The sequence below is a fragment of the Amia ocellicauda genome, chromosome 16 (genome assembly GCF_036373705.1).
Source record: "Amia ocellicauda isolate fAmiCal2 chromosome 16, fAmiCal2.hap1, whole genome shotgun sequence".
NCBI classification, from domain to species: domain Eukaryota; kingdom Metazoa; phylum Chordata; class Actinopteri; order Amiiformes; family Amiidae; genus Amia; species Amia ocellicauda.
Genome location: NC_089865.1, coordinates 12,817,540 through 12,833,067, shown reverse-complemented (window position 1 = coordinate 12,833,067; position 15,528 = coordinate 12,817,540). Strand labels below are relative to the sequence as shown.

The 15,528-nt window shown below is 38.2% G+C and overlaps 2 protein-coding genes across 2 annotated transcripts; one reads left to right on the top strand and one right to left on the bottom strand.

Annotated features, from left to right (window-relative positions):
• The first annotated feature begins 118 nt into the window (after positions 1 to 118).
• Positions 119 to 6,713, top strand: cirsr (corepressor of RBPJ and splicing regulator). The gene is made up of 10 exons (XM_066688020.1): positions 119 to 309; positions 959 to 1,053; positions 2,128 to 2,201; positions 2,334 to 2,347; positions 2,502 to 2,554; positions 2,729 to 2,777; positions 2,867 to 2,984; positions 4,391 to 4,497; positions 4,931 to 5,016; positions 5,676 to 6,713. Exons 1-10 carry the CDS (start codon positions 238 to 240, stop codon positions 6,460 to 6,462), a joined length of 1,455 nt encoding a protein of 484 aa, XP_066544117.1. The 5' UTR covers positions 119 to 237; the 3' UTR covers positions 6,463 to 6,713.
• A 5,936-nt stretch (positions 6,714 to 12,649) lies between these two features.
• On the bottom strand, positions 12,650 to 15,528 carry sp9 (sp9 transcription factor). Its single transcript, XM_066688213.1, has 2 exons — positions 15,224 to 15,528; positions 12,650 to 14,674 (listed from the first exon to the last, which is right to left on the bottom strand). The coding sequence occupies exons 1-2, from the start codon at positions 15,242 to 15,244 to the stop codon at positions 13,367 to 13,369; spliced, it is 1,329 nt and encodes a 442-aa protein (XP_066544310.1). The 5' UTR covers positions 15,245 to 15,528; the 3' UTR covers positions 12,650 to 13,366.

The following is a 15,528-nucleotide window of genomic DNA, read 5'->3' as shown; positions in this document are numbered from 1 at the left end:
AATCCCGCGATCCCATTGGTGGAGCCGCGCAAACCGGCGCAGAACCGTTGAAATCTGCGCTACAGGAGCGCGACTGCGCCTGTATTCGACATTATACGATACAAGCAAAAGGTCCTTCCCTCACCCGGAAGAGTAAAGTAACTGCTGTAGGACGGTGCCTTCTTGGGTGGTTTATCGTAGGACTGTTTACACTCAGTTTGTTTTCTCAGGCCTGTTTCCACGTTTCTACTCCTCATCATGGGGAAGTCATTCGCAAATTTCATGTGTAAAAAGGATTTCCATCCTGCCTCCAAATCCAACATTAAGAAGGTGAGCCGCATGTTTGACGGGGGTGATGCTGTTTGTAAACACTGTAACCTGTGTCTATACACTTTATATACATTGAAATCATTGTTCATATTTTCACGGGGGCCTACATGTGTTATGCCTGGAGATTTAAATGTATACATGGTTTATAAATGGACCCTCCCAACTGGGAAAAATGGCTACTGACGTGATTTAATCTTGAATGGTGTCTATTGAGTTCCTATGGTAGTCATTTCATATTTCATAATGTAAAGAAGTACATGTTGTTTTCAGTGTGTTGATAAACTCATCTTTTATAATCCTCAAAACACTTTTTATGTCGTGTAGTTAAGACTTATACTTTGTTAAATTCACAAGCTAAACGCATCTTAATACTGATATTTGTTTGACACTGTTATGGAGGGGGTTGTGTTTATTGTCATTATTATTAAGGAAATATGTTTAATATGTCTGTCTCCTAGCAGTAAAAGCCAGGTCTACTCCTGTGCAGATAATGAATGACCACTGGTTGATTATTCCCCATAGATGAATGAACATGAAAATCGTTTCCATTTCAGTAATACATAATAATAATATAAAAAATGCATTCAAATATAAATTAAAATGTTTAGCCTAGGCTATATCTAACCAATTAAATTGTTTCCTCCTACAGGTATGGATGGCAGAACAGAAATTAACCTTTGACAAAAAGAAACAAGAAGACTTAATGAATCAATACCTGAAAGAGCAGGACACATACAACAACAGGTGAGGTACATTTCATGGTGTAGATTAATTAATTAATGTATTATCAGATCTAATATATATATATATATATATATATATATATATATATATCACTTGCATACTTTGAGAATATTCTGAACTTTTAAAAGTACAGCATCATTATTTTATACATTATCCTTTTTATTTTCTATTGTAGTGGACCAGGTACCTACATTTGATAGGGGGTTTCACAAATACCATTTGCAGAAAAATAAAAGTGAATTATTAATGTAAAAAATTCTAAACAAAATCTAAAATTATAAACTGACGCATCTGTTTGAGGTTTTTAAAAACCACAAAACGAAAAAACACACTTTGAGATGGAAATGCTTTTCAGATTTCAACAAAATACCCACAATGATTTTCTAACATGCCTGCAAAGACACCCCCTTACCTATTTCTGCCCACTGTTGTGCAGTGCAATTATGCTGCCTGCGCTGACTTAAGGCTTGTTGCAAGATGGCATTTTTCTGCTTGTGGAAATGTAACCCAGTCAAAATAACCGTGCGCTGCTGGACTTAAACACATGGAAAAAGAGGATTTGCGGTTGTCTGGAGTGAAAACCAGCAACTTCTAGTTTTCAGTCCCTGGGGTAGCTGCTGATTCAACAGGCAAAAATGGCATTTTATACCCTTTTCACGGTGAGATAAGATGTGTCTTTAACACCATGGGGAGCATTTCAGTACATCAGTACTCCCTTACTGATGCCACTGAGAAGTCCGATCTGTAGAGCTGCTAACAAAGCTTGAAAAAAGATACAATTTGTGTAGGAAGGAGGAGCAGATCTGTAATTTATGCATTCATGTTCTTGTGGTTATTAGAGTGTCATAATATATTTTGTTTAGGTGAGACCGAGTTCAACAGCATGTTTAATTATTATTATTAGTGTATATATGATTACAATTACTGAAAATATTTGCTATTTGCTATTTTCTAGAGCTTAAAGGAATAAAACATAATGATAAGGTTGATGGATATGTCATTGGGGGGTGGCAAAAAACAAATTGTCCTCACAAGGTCATACGCTGTGATTTAAAATAATGTTTTTTTTTCCAGATTGTTGATGGGCGATGATCGTGTGAAGAATGGTCTCAATTTCATGTATGAGGCACCGCCAGGAGCATCAAAAGGTAACTGCTGATCAAAGCACTGTGAAAATGGAGAAACGTTTATTATAAGAGAGCACTCCTCTGTATGGGCATTATAATGAGTGTTGTTGTTTTTTTCCCTTCCCATTTATGGATTCCCTTCCTGCTGAGAAGAAGAGACAAAGGAGGTAATTAGTTCCATTGTCATAACATTTGAAAAATTGTATTAGTGAAAAAAGTTCAAATAATACATGTTAGTTATTTGAATGATTAACACATTGTAACATTTGAAGAAAACTATAGAATTGTATATTTTAATTATTTTTTATTTTAATGCTGCAGGACGGAGAATCTGAATACAAATTCGAATGGCAGAAAGTGGCTCCACGTGAAAAGTACGGGTTTATTTTCCTTTAAATTGTCTTTTTGTGTTAAAATGCTATTTAGAGCCAGTGTATATTTGAAAGATTAATTATTACCAGTTAGTGCTTTAATGGTCTGTTTTCAGAGCTTTTTTTTTCACCATGTTTTTTCTTTGCTTTTGTTTTTTTCTCCCCATTCCTCTGCAGATATGCAAAGGATGATATGAACATCAGAGATCAGCCTTTTGGTATTCAGGTAAATAATAATAATTTTATTTTTTATTATGTCTAAAATTAGGTGAATTACATGCATTTATAATCATTAATTCTACGTATGTTTCTTAGGTCAGAAACGTGAGATGCATTAAGTGTCACAAATGGGGGCACGTGAACACTGACAGAGAGTGCCCGCTCTTCGGTTTGTCTGGGATCAACGCAAGCTCAATGGCAAACGATGGTGCAGGTATGTTGCAAATATTTTGCATATTAAGTTTGCAAATGCTCCCTTCAGATAATTAATTGTGCTAATGACTCTGCTTTGAGTCCACTTTAAAAAAAAAAAAAAAATTGTTCGATAAATATACCGCTAGTCCAACCCTTTTCATTAGTAAATGTGCTAGTTACACGTGTCAATAAAAGTAAAGACAATGCTTTAATTTATTCAATTCACAGCCTCAGATTTTAAAAGTCTTTTCTATTTACAATGATACCAAAGGGAATATTCAGCTCATAAAAAGTTTTCTTGTCTACAGTATTTGTCTATCAGTATTTTGATATAGCTATTTTTTTCTTAAAGAAAGTAAGCATTTAAATGCAAAGTATAAGACATATGCCTTCACTTTCCTGTGCTTCAGTGTCTCTGTATTCAAGACACAGCAATCCTATATCCTTAGCTTTTTGCTGATCTGACATTTGCAGTAGTATATCATAATTTTGGGTACTTTCAACAGATAAACACTTTAAACAAACAGCATTGGTGATGCAAATACCAAAGCTTTTAAAACGTTTAGGGTTTTCTTGCTCCAAAGACAAAATAAATAGCTTCACTTTGGACAGTTTAAATAGTGATTATCTGCAAGAATAATTTTCATCCAGATCTTTGTTGTGTGTAGTATATTCTACTGTCTTTTGTAAGCACATCTGTCAAGCCCTTAAATCACACAAACATTAAGGTTATTTAATAATGGGTTAAATGCATGTTTTACATTTTAATTGAGTTCCTTGAATGATTGTTACATTTTCCATTAATAGTAGGTTTTGTGTAATGTAGTAAACCTTTTATTTTTTTCTTAGGGAAAATACATAGCTCTAACCCATGACATTTGAAATAACCCAGGGCACATCAGTGATACTATTGCCAGTTTAAGTAAATGCAAGATATTTAATATATCATGTTGTAAAGTAATATGTGAAACTGCAAAGGAGTAGTTGTTGTTCACAGACTTTAAGTTGCTAAATGCACTTTTTCCCCTTCCATTATTGGTATTTCAAGTGTTTTATTTTTGTATGTATTTCACCAGGGAGTTTCACCTGAACATTTGTGCACCATTTTGACTCTTGCAATCAGAAACTTCAGTGCGTCTGTAATAATCTGTTTATTCAGGCTGAGTCCTGCTTGTATGTTGTTGATAGTGGAGTGGTATAAGAGAACTCCCCCTGTGAAGGGAGAAAAATGCAATTATTTTGTATTCTGAATCCTCTAACTGCTGCTTTGGAGAATAATATCTTATGATTTGCTCAGCAGAAGATCAGTGAGTTGATTTAGTCTCACTTTTTGTTAACAAAGCCACAACTGAATTCCTACTGTGGAGTCAGTGGAAATGTAGGCAGACATCAATGAGACATTCAGGCTGTGATTTTTCTTAACAGGTCCGTCAATGCACCCCTCGGAGTTAATGGCGGAGATGAGAAACAGTGGGTTTGCGCTGAAACAAAGTGTACTGGGGAGAAATGTGACTCTTTGTGATCCATCACAGGTAATAATCTGTTTTCTAACAAAAAAACAACAATATCTATAGCACATCCTGAATTTAAGTTTGATTGCTTTAAAATGCCCAATTACCCAAGCCATAAAGCTCTCAGCCATCTAGGTTTAGTCAAGTGGGCAGAGTTAATGAGACTAGTTTATAAAATTACAGGAAAGGAGAAATATCCTACATTCACAGCTTTGGCTTTTTTTTTTTTTTTTTTTTTGCTTTGCTTTGCTTTTTTTTTTTTCTCTTGTGAAATCCACACAAGTTGGTGTATTTCAATAAACAACAAAACAAAATGTGTTCATGTATGTCTACAACAAACATAAATTCAGAGGAGTTTGAAGCTTTGCTATTATGTTTATCGGTAATAGGTATACATGACTGAAATACATTTAATTGACAAATTGAATATCTGACGCATTGCTTTCTGCTGTAGGAATATGTAGCAAGTGAAGAAGAGGAGGACCCAGAAGTTGAATTCCTGAAGTCTCTGTCAACAAAACAGAAACAGAAGCTGCTCAGGTATACATATCCAATGTCATTAATGTCTTCTCTGGTTCTGTCAGTCCTGGAATATTTAGAAGCAGACTCCCTTTTTAGTTAGTGGATTTCATGATTGGACATTTGAGTTTGTGTTTTTAAAAATACAGCGTTTTGTATCTCCACAGTTCATTGTAAATACATAGCAACAACTGACCACCCAAACTGACATTTTGTTTATGATGCATCTTAAAAGAATTGAGTGTTTCATGTATAAAAACTTTACAATATTTTAAGTGTTGGAATATCATATTAGTTAAAACCTGTCTTGCATTACATTATCCATTTCTGTGCTTTTGAAAATACATTTTGCTGAACCCGTATATGACTAAAGACATCCTGTTATAGACAGCTTTGTCTCCTGTAAATGGATCTGGGGTTATACAGCAAATTTATTATCTGTACCCGAGAGGTTGAGAGGTGACTGTTATTAACCACAGATTTGGACAACAAGTGAGCTGTACCAGTTGGCTCCCAACCCATGGACACATTTGTAAGATAAACACAATCTTAAATAAAATAAAATACTGAAAATAAACAATTTGGATGAAGGAAGGATGACTATATATGAATATTGTTTCCACTGACCTTTTATAGAAGTCATCTACTTGTCTGTGTAAAAACTGTTTGAATTTAAAAAGGAAACTTGACCGTCTTGAGAAGAAGAAAGAGAAGAAGAAAAGGAGAAAGCAAAAAAAGAAGAGTAAGAGCAAGCGCAAGAAGCAGCAGGAGAGCAGCAGTGACTCCGCCAGCAGCAGCGGCTCTGACAGCAGCAGTGGCCCCGACTCCCGCAGGAAGCACAAGGCCAAGAGCCACAAGAAAAAGAAGACCAAAGACAGGAGGGACTCTTCCACGGACAGCAGTGCAGACAGTGACGATGAACATGCATCGCACGGCAAGAAGACCACGACACCACCAGCTCGTACGAGGAAGCCGAAAGGGAGATCTAGGAGCAGGAGCCGCAGTAGTGGTAGAAGTAGGTCAGGGAGCAGGAAGGAGCGGAGAGAGAAGGGTGGGAGTCAGAAATGCATGCCTAAGGTGAGAAGCAGGAGTAGAAGCAGGGAAGGGGACAGGAAGGAGAGGAAGGATGGAGGAGGCAGGAGAAGTGAAAACAGAGATGTTCAGGAAAGACGCAGAGATGACAGCGGGGAGAGGGCCACGGGGAATAGGGATCAGCATGCAGGTGGGAGCAAAGAGAAGCATGTGAGTAGACGGGGGAGAGACAGGAGTGGGAGCAGGGAGAGGTACAGGGAGGGCCAGGGCGGGATCAGGGAGAGGTACAGGGAGGGCCAGGGCGGGATCAGGGAGAGGCACAGGGAGGGCAGGGGCAGGAGCGGGAGCAGAGAGAGGCCTGGGAGAAGGGACCACAGTGAGAGTGATAGGGAAAGCAGGCCGTCGCACAGGCAGGACCGCCACCGAAAGAGCTAGAGCGAGCAGACCAGTGATAGAGGGCACTCGCACATAACTAGCTGGCTAAGAGTGCAACAGTGAAAATCGGGAATTTATAAATAGTTTTTCTTGTACTCCACTGCAACATTTTTGTTTTTTAAATACATTTTTAGCAAGTGTTGATGTAAATACCGTGCTCTTTGCATGTTTCAGCATTTTGGATTCTTCTGTACAGCTGTATTCTGTTTGGTTTGTGCTGCATTTGACAATTAAAAATGCATTTGAAATGATTTGTGCACTTAATGCAATTACTTACTACATTTTCAATTATCATGAGTCCTTCACCACTCCTGCTCACTGCTCTTTCCTTGAATCCAGACATCTGTTTGGGTCTGTTTGTGTTGATTTTGCAGTAGAATATGTTGTATATATACACACATTATACGCTGGTTTAATTACTTGGTTAAATAAAACTAAGTGCCAGGCGGCAATTTGAGGAAAGTTTATTTTATTTCAAACTATAAATATGTTCCTGTGTGTTTATTTCCAGACTGACATTCATTTTCCTTAAAAATATGTAAGTTTTCCAGCAGAGTGCGCTAGTGTGCTCATTACTGCAAGTACTGAGGGGTGTTTTGACATTATCATTATTACAGTATATACATCATAAATTACATATATTATGTGAACACATTTACAGGGTCTAACTTGAAAAGTTTAGAAAAATCTTACTTGGGGATTGTAACGGCAAATATATTGGGCCAGGCAGAGAGAATCGCAGGAATTATGAATGTGGCCAAGGCGAGATTGATGAAACCTTAGCACTTACCTGGGAATTGGATCCCCAGAAAGTTATGTTATTTTGTGTTGCTGGAGTGAGTAATACACGCACGAAATGTCTGAATTTATATTTATTCACTGTCGTTCATCTTCTAAAGATACGATTTTCGGGTAAAATACTCATTTCTGTGCAAACCATGAACAAGACCCAAGAAATCTAAGATGAATAGTGCAACATCTGGGTAATTCCTAAATGGTAGCATTGTGCATTTAGTGCCCAATGATAATGATGCGCCGACACTATGTAGCAGCTATGTAGTATGTAGTACATGTGCTTGCATTTATTCAATTTAAATCAGTGAGTATAAAGCATCCAAAGTGTTAGCAAAATCGCCTTAAAGTGTAAGAGTCGCATTACTTCGATTTAGCGCATGTAAATGAATATATCAAGGAGTCGTGCATTTTAAAAATCAGAACCTATAACGTTATCTATAAAGTATATCAATGTGAAGCAGTTTATATTCAATTGTATGTGGAATATGAGTGTTAAATATATTATGGCAATGTGAGGCGTATTGGAATCTGTTCAATCAATCCTTCACAAATTTGCAATTTGTATTATGAAATCGGCAAAGATTAATTTTCTTGAATTTTTGACGCTATTATTAGAAGTACCTCAGTCATTGGAGGGTCTTTGGCAGTGTTATCTAATAGTAGGCTGTTGAAATGTAGCGGTGATGAAGCCTGGTCCTCACCTGGGCTGCTGAAGCCTCTCCCGCGGCACTGAAGCTTGGCATCCGGATAACATCTATTGATCCCGCAACCTATTGTCAATTGTTTTGATGCTGCCATTTACAGAAGCGTGTAATCATGATGTTTTTTATTGCTATACTTATAATTCAGTGACATTAATACGCCCTGCCGTTGGAACAACTTCATTTGATTATTTTGCAGATTGAGCTTCAAATACTATTTTGTGGCGCTTGCGTTTGTTTTCTGTTGCACATAAATAAACTAGTAATTTTTCCAGTTTCATTAGAAAAATGTAATTTCTTTTCATAAGCCGAAGTGTGTGACCTTTGTTTTTATTTTTCAGTAGGATTTCTGGGTACAACAAATGGTGTATTTTAATGTAGTTTAATCTGGAACGGTTGAAATTACCTGACAAATTCAGGGGGAAATCTGATGATCTTTGATTATCTATCTGAATATTAATTCATACAACACTATTACATATTTTCTTGTTAAAAATATTAAATGTATTCTACAGTGACAATAGCATGGAGCGAACCAAACCCTATATATTTTCTTTACTGGAGATAGTTGACTGTAGGCAATTTATTAATTGACGATGGTGCAAAATTGGATGAATATCAGTTCATTTTTAGAGCTGCTTATTCTCATTCACAAATGCCACTGAAGTGTAAGTCTTTTGACGTTTCGTGAATTGGTGCATCTTATTCATGTGTTTTCTTTGAGACATTCGCTTTGCGCGTATTATTACTTTTTTGAGATAATGCTCTCATATGACTTTGAAAATGACAATGAAAGCTGCACATTCATCTCAAATGTATTGCGCTTTTAGTGTGTTTGCTGCTCTTTCCAATGTGAAATCTTGTAGTCAGAGACGTTAACATGATTATATATTTTGCAGTAAAGGTGATGAAAGTTACTTTGCAGATTTCATTTTCTACCCCTTTTTTGTGTTCATTTTGACTCATACGCCGATAGAAAATATTACGGAGAAACAGCATTGTATACAGAACATGCAAAAAGGTACTCAAAATGTACGTTATTACTATTAACTTGTAATGTTTCAATATTTTTGTATATAGCCTATATGTGTGTGTGTGTATATATGTGTGAGAGAGAGAGAGTACAAATTATTGAACTTTAAACCAAAATGTCATATATAATGCGTCGTGTATATGTTCCTGCCATTCCCCTGTAGTACACATTCATATTTTTCATCAGTATTTAAAGGTGATTGATTTTTCAACTTGGGAATTTTTTCAGAATATGCATCTGCATCCGCCTACAAAGTAAAATATTACATACTTACTTACTTAATCACTAGATTATCTAGTACCCACAGGGAGATCATGTTAACCGCTGGAGATGCTTTTTCTCTTGAATCAAAGAAACATTAATTTTATTTGCATTTGGATCTTAGCACTGAATACTTAAAATACAAGTGTTTTATTTTCCCTTTCTCTCTCTCCTGAATACAGACACACACCAATATAATTATTTGTTTTATATAATTTGACGTATCTAGATATATATGCTACATACACCAAATAAGCCACGAACGATTTCGAGTTAAATACATTAGCACAGCGCCTACCAATTTCAGCTTTCTAGGGTAGACCGCTCTTGAAACTTAAATTAATATTTATTAGGGCCCGTATTTATGTTGTCATTGATTAATTCTTCCTCTCTAGCTCATTAGATTTCGATTAAGAATGATTTGATGTTAATGTAATTAGTATGTAATTCTGATGTACATAATTACTGTAATTACAACACTCAGGTAACCCGGTTTGTGCTAAAAGGTTTAGTTTCAAGCTCCATTGGGTTTTATCCTTGACGATACTGCATATTTTTGGGTTATGTTGTTTTCCTCGCTGTGAACATACCAGTTGTTACAAACTTGGTGAAATGTACATAGTAATCAAGTACATTTATCACCAGATCTATTGAACAGTATGCTTTGAATGACGTCATGACCGTAATTTATGTATACCTCTTGCAGTCACAAAAACAAGTGATTGTTATTATTATGATATTTATTATTATTTTCTTATTATTTTCAGAATTACAAAACAAGATCACTCGCGGATTATGTGTACTCTTTATTGTTTGTTGACACTGCATGAATGAGTGAAATATTTTCTCTATATATGCAACACTTCACTCAAATATAATTGGACACATATGCATTAAATAACCTTAAATGATGCTTGCATTGTAGTGTACAGTTTCCAAATCTTTCAAACCGATGTTGATCAAGTAGGAATCTGTTCTTCTATTACCTGCGGGTGGCGCTGATGTGTTGGGGAAAGAGTTTGTCTCGAAGTAAAATAAATATATTGGGCAAGTGTTTGAATGTATACAAAGCGATATTTTTCAATATATCCTTTTCTTTCTTTCTTAGAAAATCCAAGACATGAGAGGCACACAATCTTATATACTTCCTTAAAGTATTTTTAAAGCTTTCTGTAAATATGTTTTAATTTGTGTGATGTTCAGCCTGAACATAAAAATCTGTCCATTGTTCTTGATTTATATTGTTAATACCAGTGTATCAATTTTGAAAGCATTTCTGGTTAGGAAAATATATACAGCCCCTTTTCCACTTAAACTAGTTATTTTTCATGGTGCCTATAATAACCCCCGAGAAACAAACACCCACTTTGCTTATATCCTATATATTCGTCGTAGACTAAAGTTCACGTTATAATAATTTGTAGTTCTTGTAGGCGTGAAAAGTATTGAATATTTTTAACTCGCCTAAATAGCTTTTGTTTTATGGTTTTTTTTTTGTATTTTTAAATATGTATTTAAAATGCGCTAGATTTTCATATGCTAAATTGTGCATTATAATACACATTTATTTTTTAAATTTGATGTTATCTTGCGTGTTTTTGTTCAGCGCACTGTAAGCAGACCGCCTTGCAAACTTGGTTTTTAAATATGACACACAATGTCCAGCATGTTTTGGTTGAAGCAGTGCGGTGTGATGGACGTTTTCTGACCCGAGGAAGGCGCGGACAACCCGTCTAGCTCCTTGATCAGCGAGCTGGACAGTGTCCCCCTGTGTCCTGCCAGACTGGACCTGGACACTTTGATCTCCTTCCATTGTGGCGTGAAAACAAAGCTGACTTCTGCCCGACACCCAGCGAGAGCGCATTCCAGAGACGCGCTGACTGACAGCAGCCACTGTCCGCATCCCCGGGCAGCTCTCTCCCCGCAGATTTCAGCCCACTTAGATCGTGTCCTCCTCGCCTCTCTGTGTAATACTCAATAGTACCATATAATTGCTAAGTGTGTTTCGCTTATTGCATTCATTTAACAACACCATTTTATAATATATTTCTTTATGAATGTAGCACCCCAAGATGATATTAACTATATATGACGCAAATAAATAGTTGGATACAATTATGTTGCTTTTTTATGTGAGAAATGTGTTACTTTGTAATGTTGTCCTGGGAGATCGAATGCAAACTATTGAATAATAATAATAATAATAATAATAATAATAATAATAATTACAAAAACAAAACGATTTAAATCTGCACTTATCAGGCGTCCGGAGAATGGCAATATAATTATTGACAATAATCTTTCTTCTACCGTTTTTTGTGGCGTTATCTAAGCTGCAAAACCAGCCGTCAGTACACAAAAGGAAAAGAAAATAATTTTCGTCTAAATAATTGCCTTCTGGTCAATTGAACTGCGCCGTTTTGAAAGAGATTGTCTAAATGAGATTCCTGTCCCTAACGTGTTCCCAGGCCCGGTCCCCGGCTCTAATTATTCCTGGGGTTTTTCTTTGGCATCGGACGCTGCACTGGGTAAGCACAAAGAAGTCAGAGAGCATCCTTGAACCTTTTCACTGCGGAGCTACTGATATTCAAATAACATGCGAGCACCATTTGACTGCGCCGCGACACAGGCATTTCAAATGCACCATTTGCATACATCTCTTTCTTCTCAAAGGGAATGGGACAGTTGCCTTCCCATAACATCAAATCAAGTGTTGCGTTTTTTTTTTTTTCTTTGCGCTTTACGTTTATTCTGGGATTGCCATTGCTCCGTTTGACATGCAAATGGCAGCAGTTAATTTGGACAATTAAAATAGAGATTCAAGGGAGCTTTGTTACCGCAAATCTCGGGAGTTTTCCCTTCGGACAACCTCAGATAAACTTGGGCAGAACAAATGATGTCTAGGAGATTAATTAGATATTTGATAAGACACGAATCCCTAATAGGGAATACACGGCACAAGGGGGCTGCTATGTGCTCTAAGTCAAAATTAATAACATTTAACAAGATTTTCATTTGGGCATGAAATGTCTGTTCCGGGGAATTAACTACTGATATATTCCACAGAGAGAAAAAGCCAGACGTCAATCTGTGCTTAAAGTAGCCTAGATCTTCAGCAGCATCTCTGTGATATGATTGATTTTATAATAGCCTAACTGCTGTTTGTGTACATTTCACATTCACACACACATATATAGTGATTCGTTTAACTGCAAAGGAAATCTGTTATTTATTATTTTTTTGGAAAGTGATCAAATAATTTGAACTAAATTGTGGTTTTGTCCCCATAACAAAATAAACCTCTAAAAGGCTTCATATTTGGAAGAGGTTTCTGAGCAGATAGAGAAAAGGCATACAGAGCCACAAGTCATTTTCATAAAAATACGAAAAGCTTAGATTTGATGATTAGATCCCTTTAATGATAAGAAAATGAAAGGCTTATACTTGTGAAATTTTATACAAGTTAATGTTTATAATCTCTTTAAAATATAAGAGGCTCAATTACTCGAAGTAAAGAAAAGGGTAACTCATTTTAAATAGCCGTTTACATACAGACTGATATCCACAAAGTGCATCGAAAGTAAAGGAAAATCCCTGAATTTCAGGAACCCAACCACGGACAAAACTATTATAATTAACATTTACAAGAAAAGAACAACCAAACAAACAAACAAAAAAACATGTTTGCTTATTAATATCGTTATCTGTACAGTCAATGTCAACGATACACACTAGTAATAGTCCCAACATCATCATCATATTTGCTCACCTTTTGTGCACTGATCCATACAAAAAAGTAATTCATTTAAGCTCTTTACAACAGCTTTGCTTGAAATGTCTGAAAGACGAACAGTCATTCTTATAGAAGCATTTGTTTCATCTCATAAGATGCTCGTCATCCTTACAAATATTTGCGATTACTGCGTGGTGGCGTTTTTATAAAATAATTTTCGTTTAAAATATGAAATCTCGTAGGTCATGTTTCCTACTTTGTTTCACAACTCCCAGACCCGTTTTTCTTTTCTTTTTCTTTTAAATAATATGTGCCATTTTATGTGATCATGAGATACTTGTTGAAGTCAGGTTAGTTCCCAATTACATGTAGTATTTGTATTTAGGACTCGTTTGGTCCTGGAGTGGGGTCTTTGCCCTGCACCCTGCCGGAGTTCACCCCTTCCAGAATGAGTTCTGGCGATTCGGATCTGGGGGTCTCAAGGTTACTGGTGTCGGTGTCACTGTCGCTTCCCTTTTTGCCTCCTCCTCCGCCATTGTGGGTCTTAATGTGTTTGCTTAAGTGGTCGCTTCTCATGAAGCGTTTGTTGCACACCGGACAGGCAAACCTTTTCTCCCCGGTGTGCGTGCGAAGGTGCCTCTGAAGTTCATCAGACCTTGTGAATCTTTTTCCACAAAAAAGCCAGTTGCAGACAAACGGCCTCTCCCCGGTGTGCCACCGCAGGTGCGCCTTGAGGTGAGATGTTTTGCCATAGACTTTGCCGCACCCGGGTATATGGCAGCTGTGGAGCCCCTTCCTTCTCAGACTGGCCCCAGCTGGCCCCAGCCGTTCCGCCTCTTGGCAGTTGGGACAGTCGCAAGTTGCCCTGCCCGAATACCTCCTAGCCGACCTGGCCGAGCCCCCTATGCCCGTGCTGGCTCCGGAAATCATGGCGTTGGCTGTGGAGGAGTCCGTGTAGGAGGGGAGCACCGTTTTGAAACCTTCCTGCGTCAACAGGTGCTGGCTAGTGGACAGCAGATGAGAAGCTGTCGGGCTTATCCCAGTGGAGCTGAAGGCAGAGTGTGTCAAAGTGGAAAAATCGGGGTTGTAGCCGCTGAGCTGGGAGTGCAGGGTGGCCTGGGGGGTCCCAGAGTGTAAGGAGGTCTGCAGAGTGCTGGCTGGGTTTTGCACTTCCAGCCAGGAGCTTGGGTTGGTGTGAACATCCCACCAGGAGGACGCTCCATTGGCCACTTCGCTGGAGATGGTCGAGTGAAAGCCAGATTTGTACCACGATTCGTACGGGTGGGCCATCCCTACCCTTGGGTACAGGGTCTCTGCTGAAGTGTGGACTTTGGAGATAAACGCCGACTGTCCCGAGTCTTGCGACGAGACGCTGGCGGAGTTGGAGAACAGGCTGCTGTATTCGGTGGTGAACGCAGAGGAGGTGGGCGAGGTGGAGGCCAAGCAGAAAGCGCTGTTGCCGGTTCCAGTAGTGCTGGTAAGTCCGGTGGTTCCCCGGCTCGTCGCCACAGCAAACCCAGAGAGGCTTGATCCCAAGTTGCAGCTTGAAGAAGATCTCTTCCAGGGGTGAAATCCGCCCTTTGCGAAAGCGCTGGAGTCAGGTAAAGTGGTCAGAGGACTCGTGTTACCAATTTTGTTGCAAGTCGCAGCCAGCATGGCTAAAGGAGTAGTTCCAAAACGTGGTTCTTCCTGCAAAGAGAAAAGTGAAAAACTCTGTGTTACATAAACCCCAGATAACACAGACTTCACGAAAATAAATACACCCGTTAGTGTTTGTATATTACTGAAAACAAAATCTCAAACACAAACGAGCATATTTAATAACTCCTTAACATTTCACACAAGAAATCACGTCCATTTAGTCATTAAATATCGTATACTTTCGTTAGCTACTTTTATTGTAATATATAACTTTGAATCTCTCCCTGTACACAAGATAAAAAAAGTTTAAAAAATGCAAAAACCTTATACATTGATTTCGGTATCCGTTAAGTTGTATGCAATGACTTTGAAAGCACTCAAATTCCATATTCCCAACACAAATACATCACAAAAACGGTTGGGAAAAAATAAAGTTTGCTTAAATCATGCAGTCGCGCGTTTAGAGAAAAACACAACCTTAAAGAACAAACGAAAATCACCTTTGCATGCCCTATCAATTGTCTAGGAACGTAAACATTGAGCTCCAATTTGAAAAACACAATAAACTCAACTGCAGGCACATGAAAAGAAACTTACCCCAAGTATAGACGTAGCCATATCCAGGGCCGGGTCTGTGCGGCGGCGGGGCGGCGGGGCGGCGGGACTGGCACAGGCGGCTCTGCGGGCTCGAGCGGACTCGACCTAGTTGTGCAGAGCGCGTGCTTTGAAGTACAGCTGGCCGGAGCGCGCAGCCAATCAGAGCGCGGGAAGCCCGGCAAGGAGTGCGGCTCGACCAATCAGGAGCCCGGAAAAGAGAGAAGTACTACAGCGACACGTCAATCAATAACTGTTGCATGGATCCATCTTTCAAGCACCAAGACCCCTGGTATTTTTTTTATAGG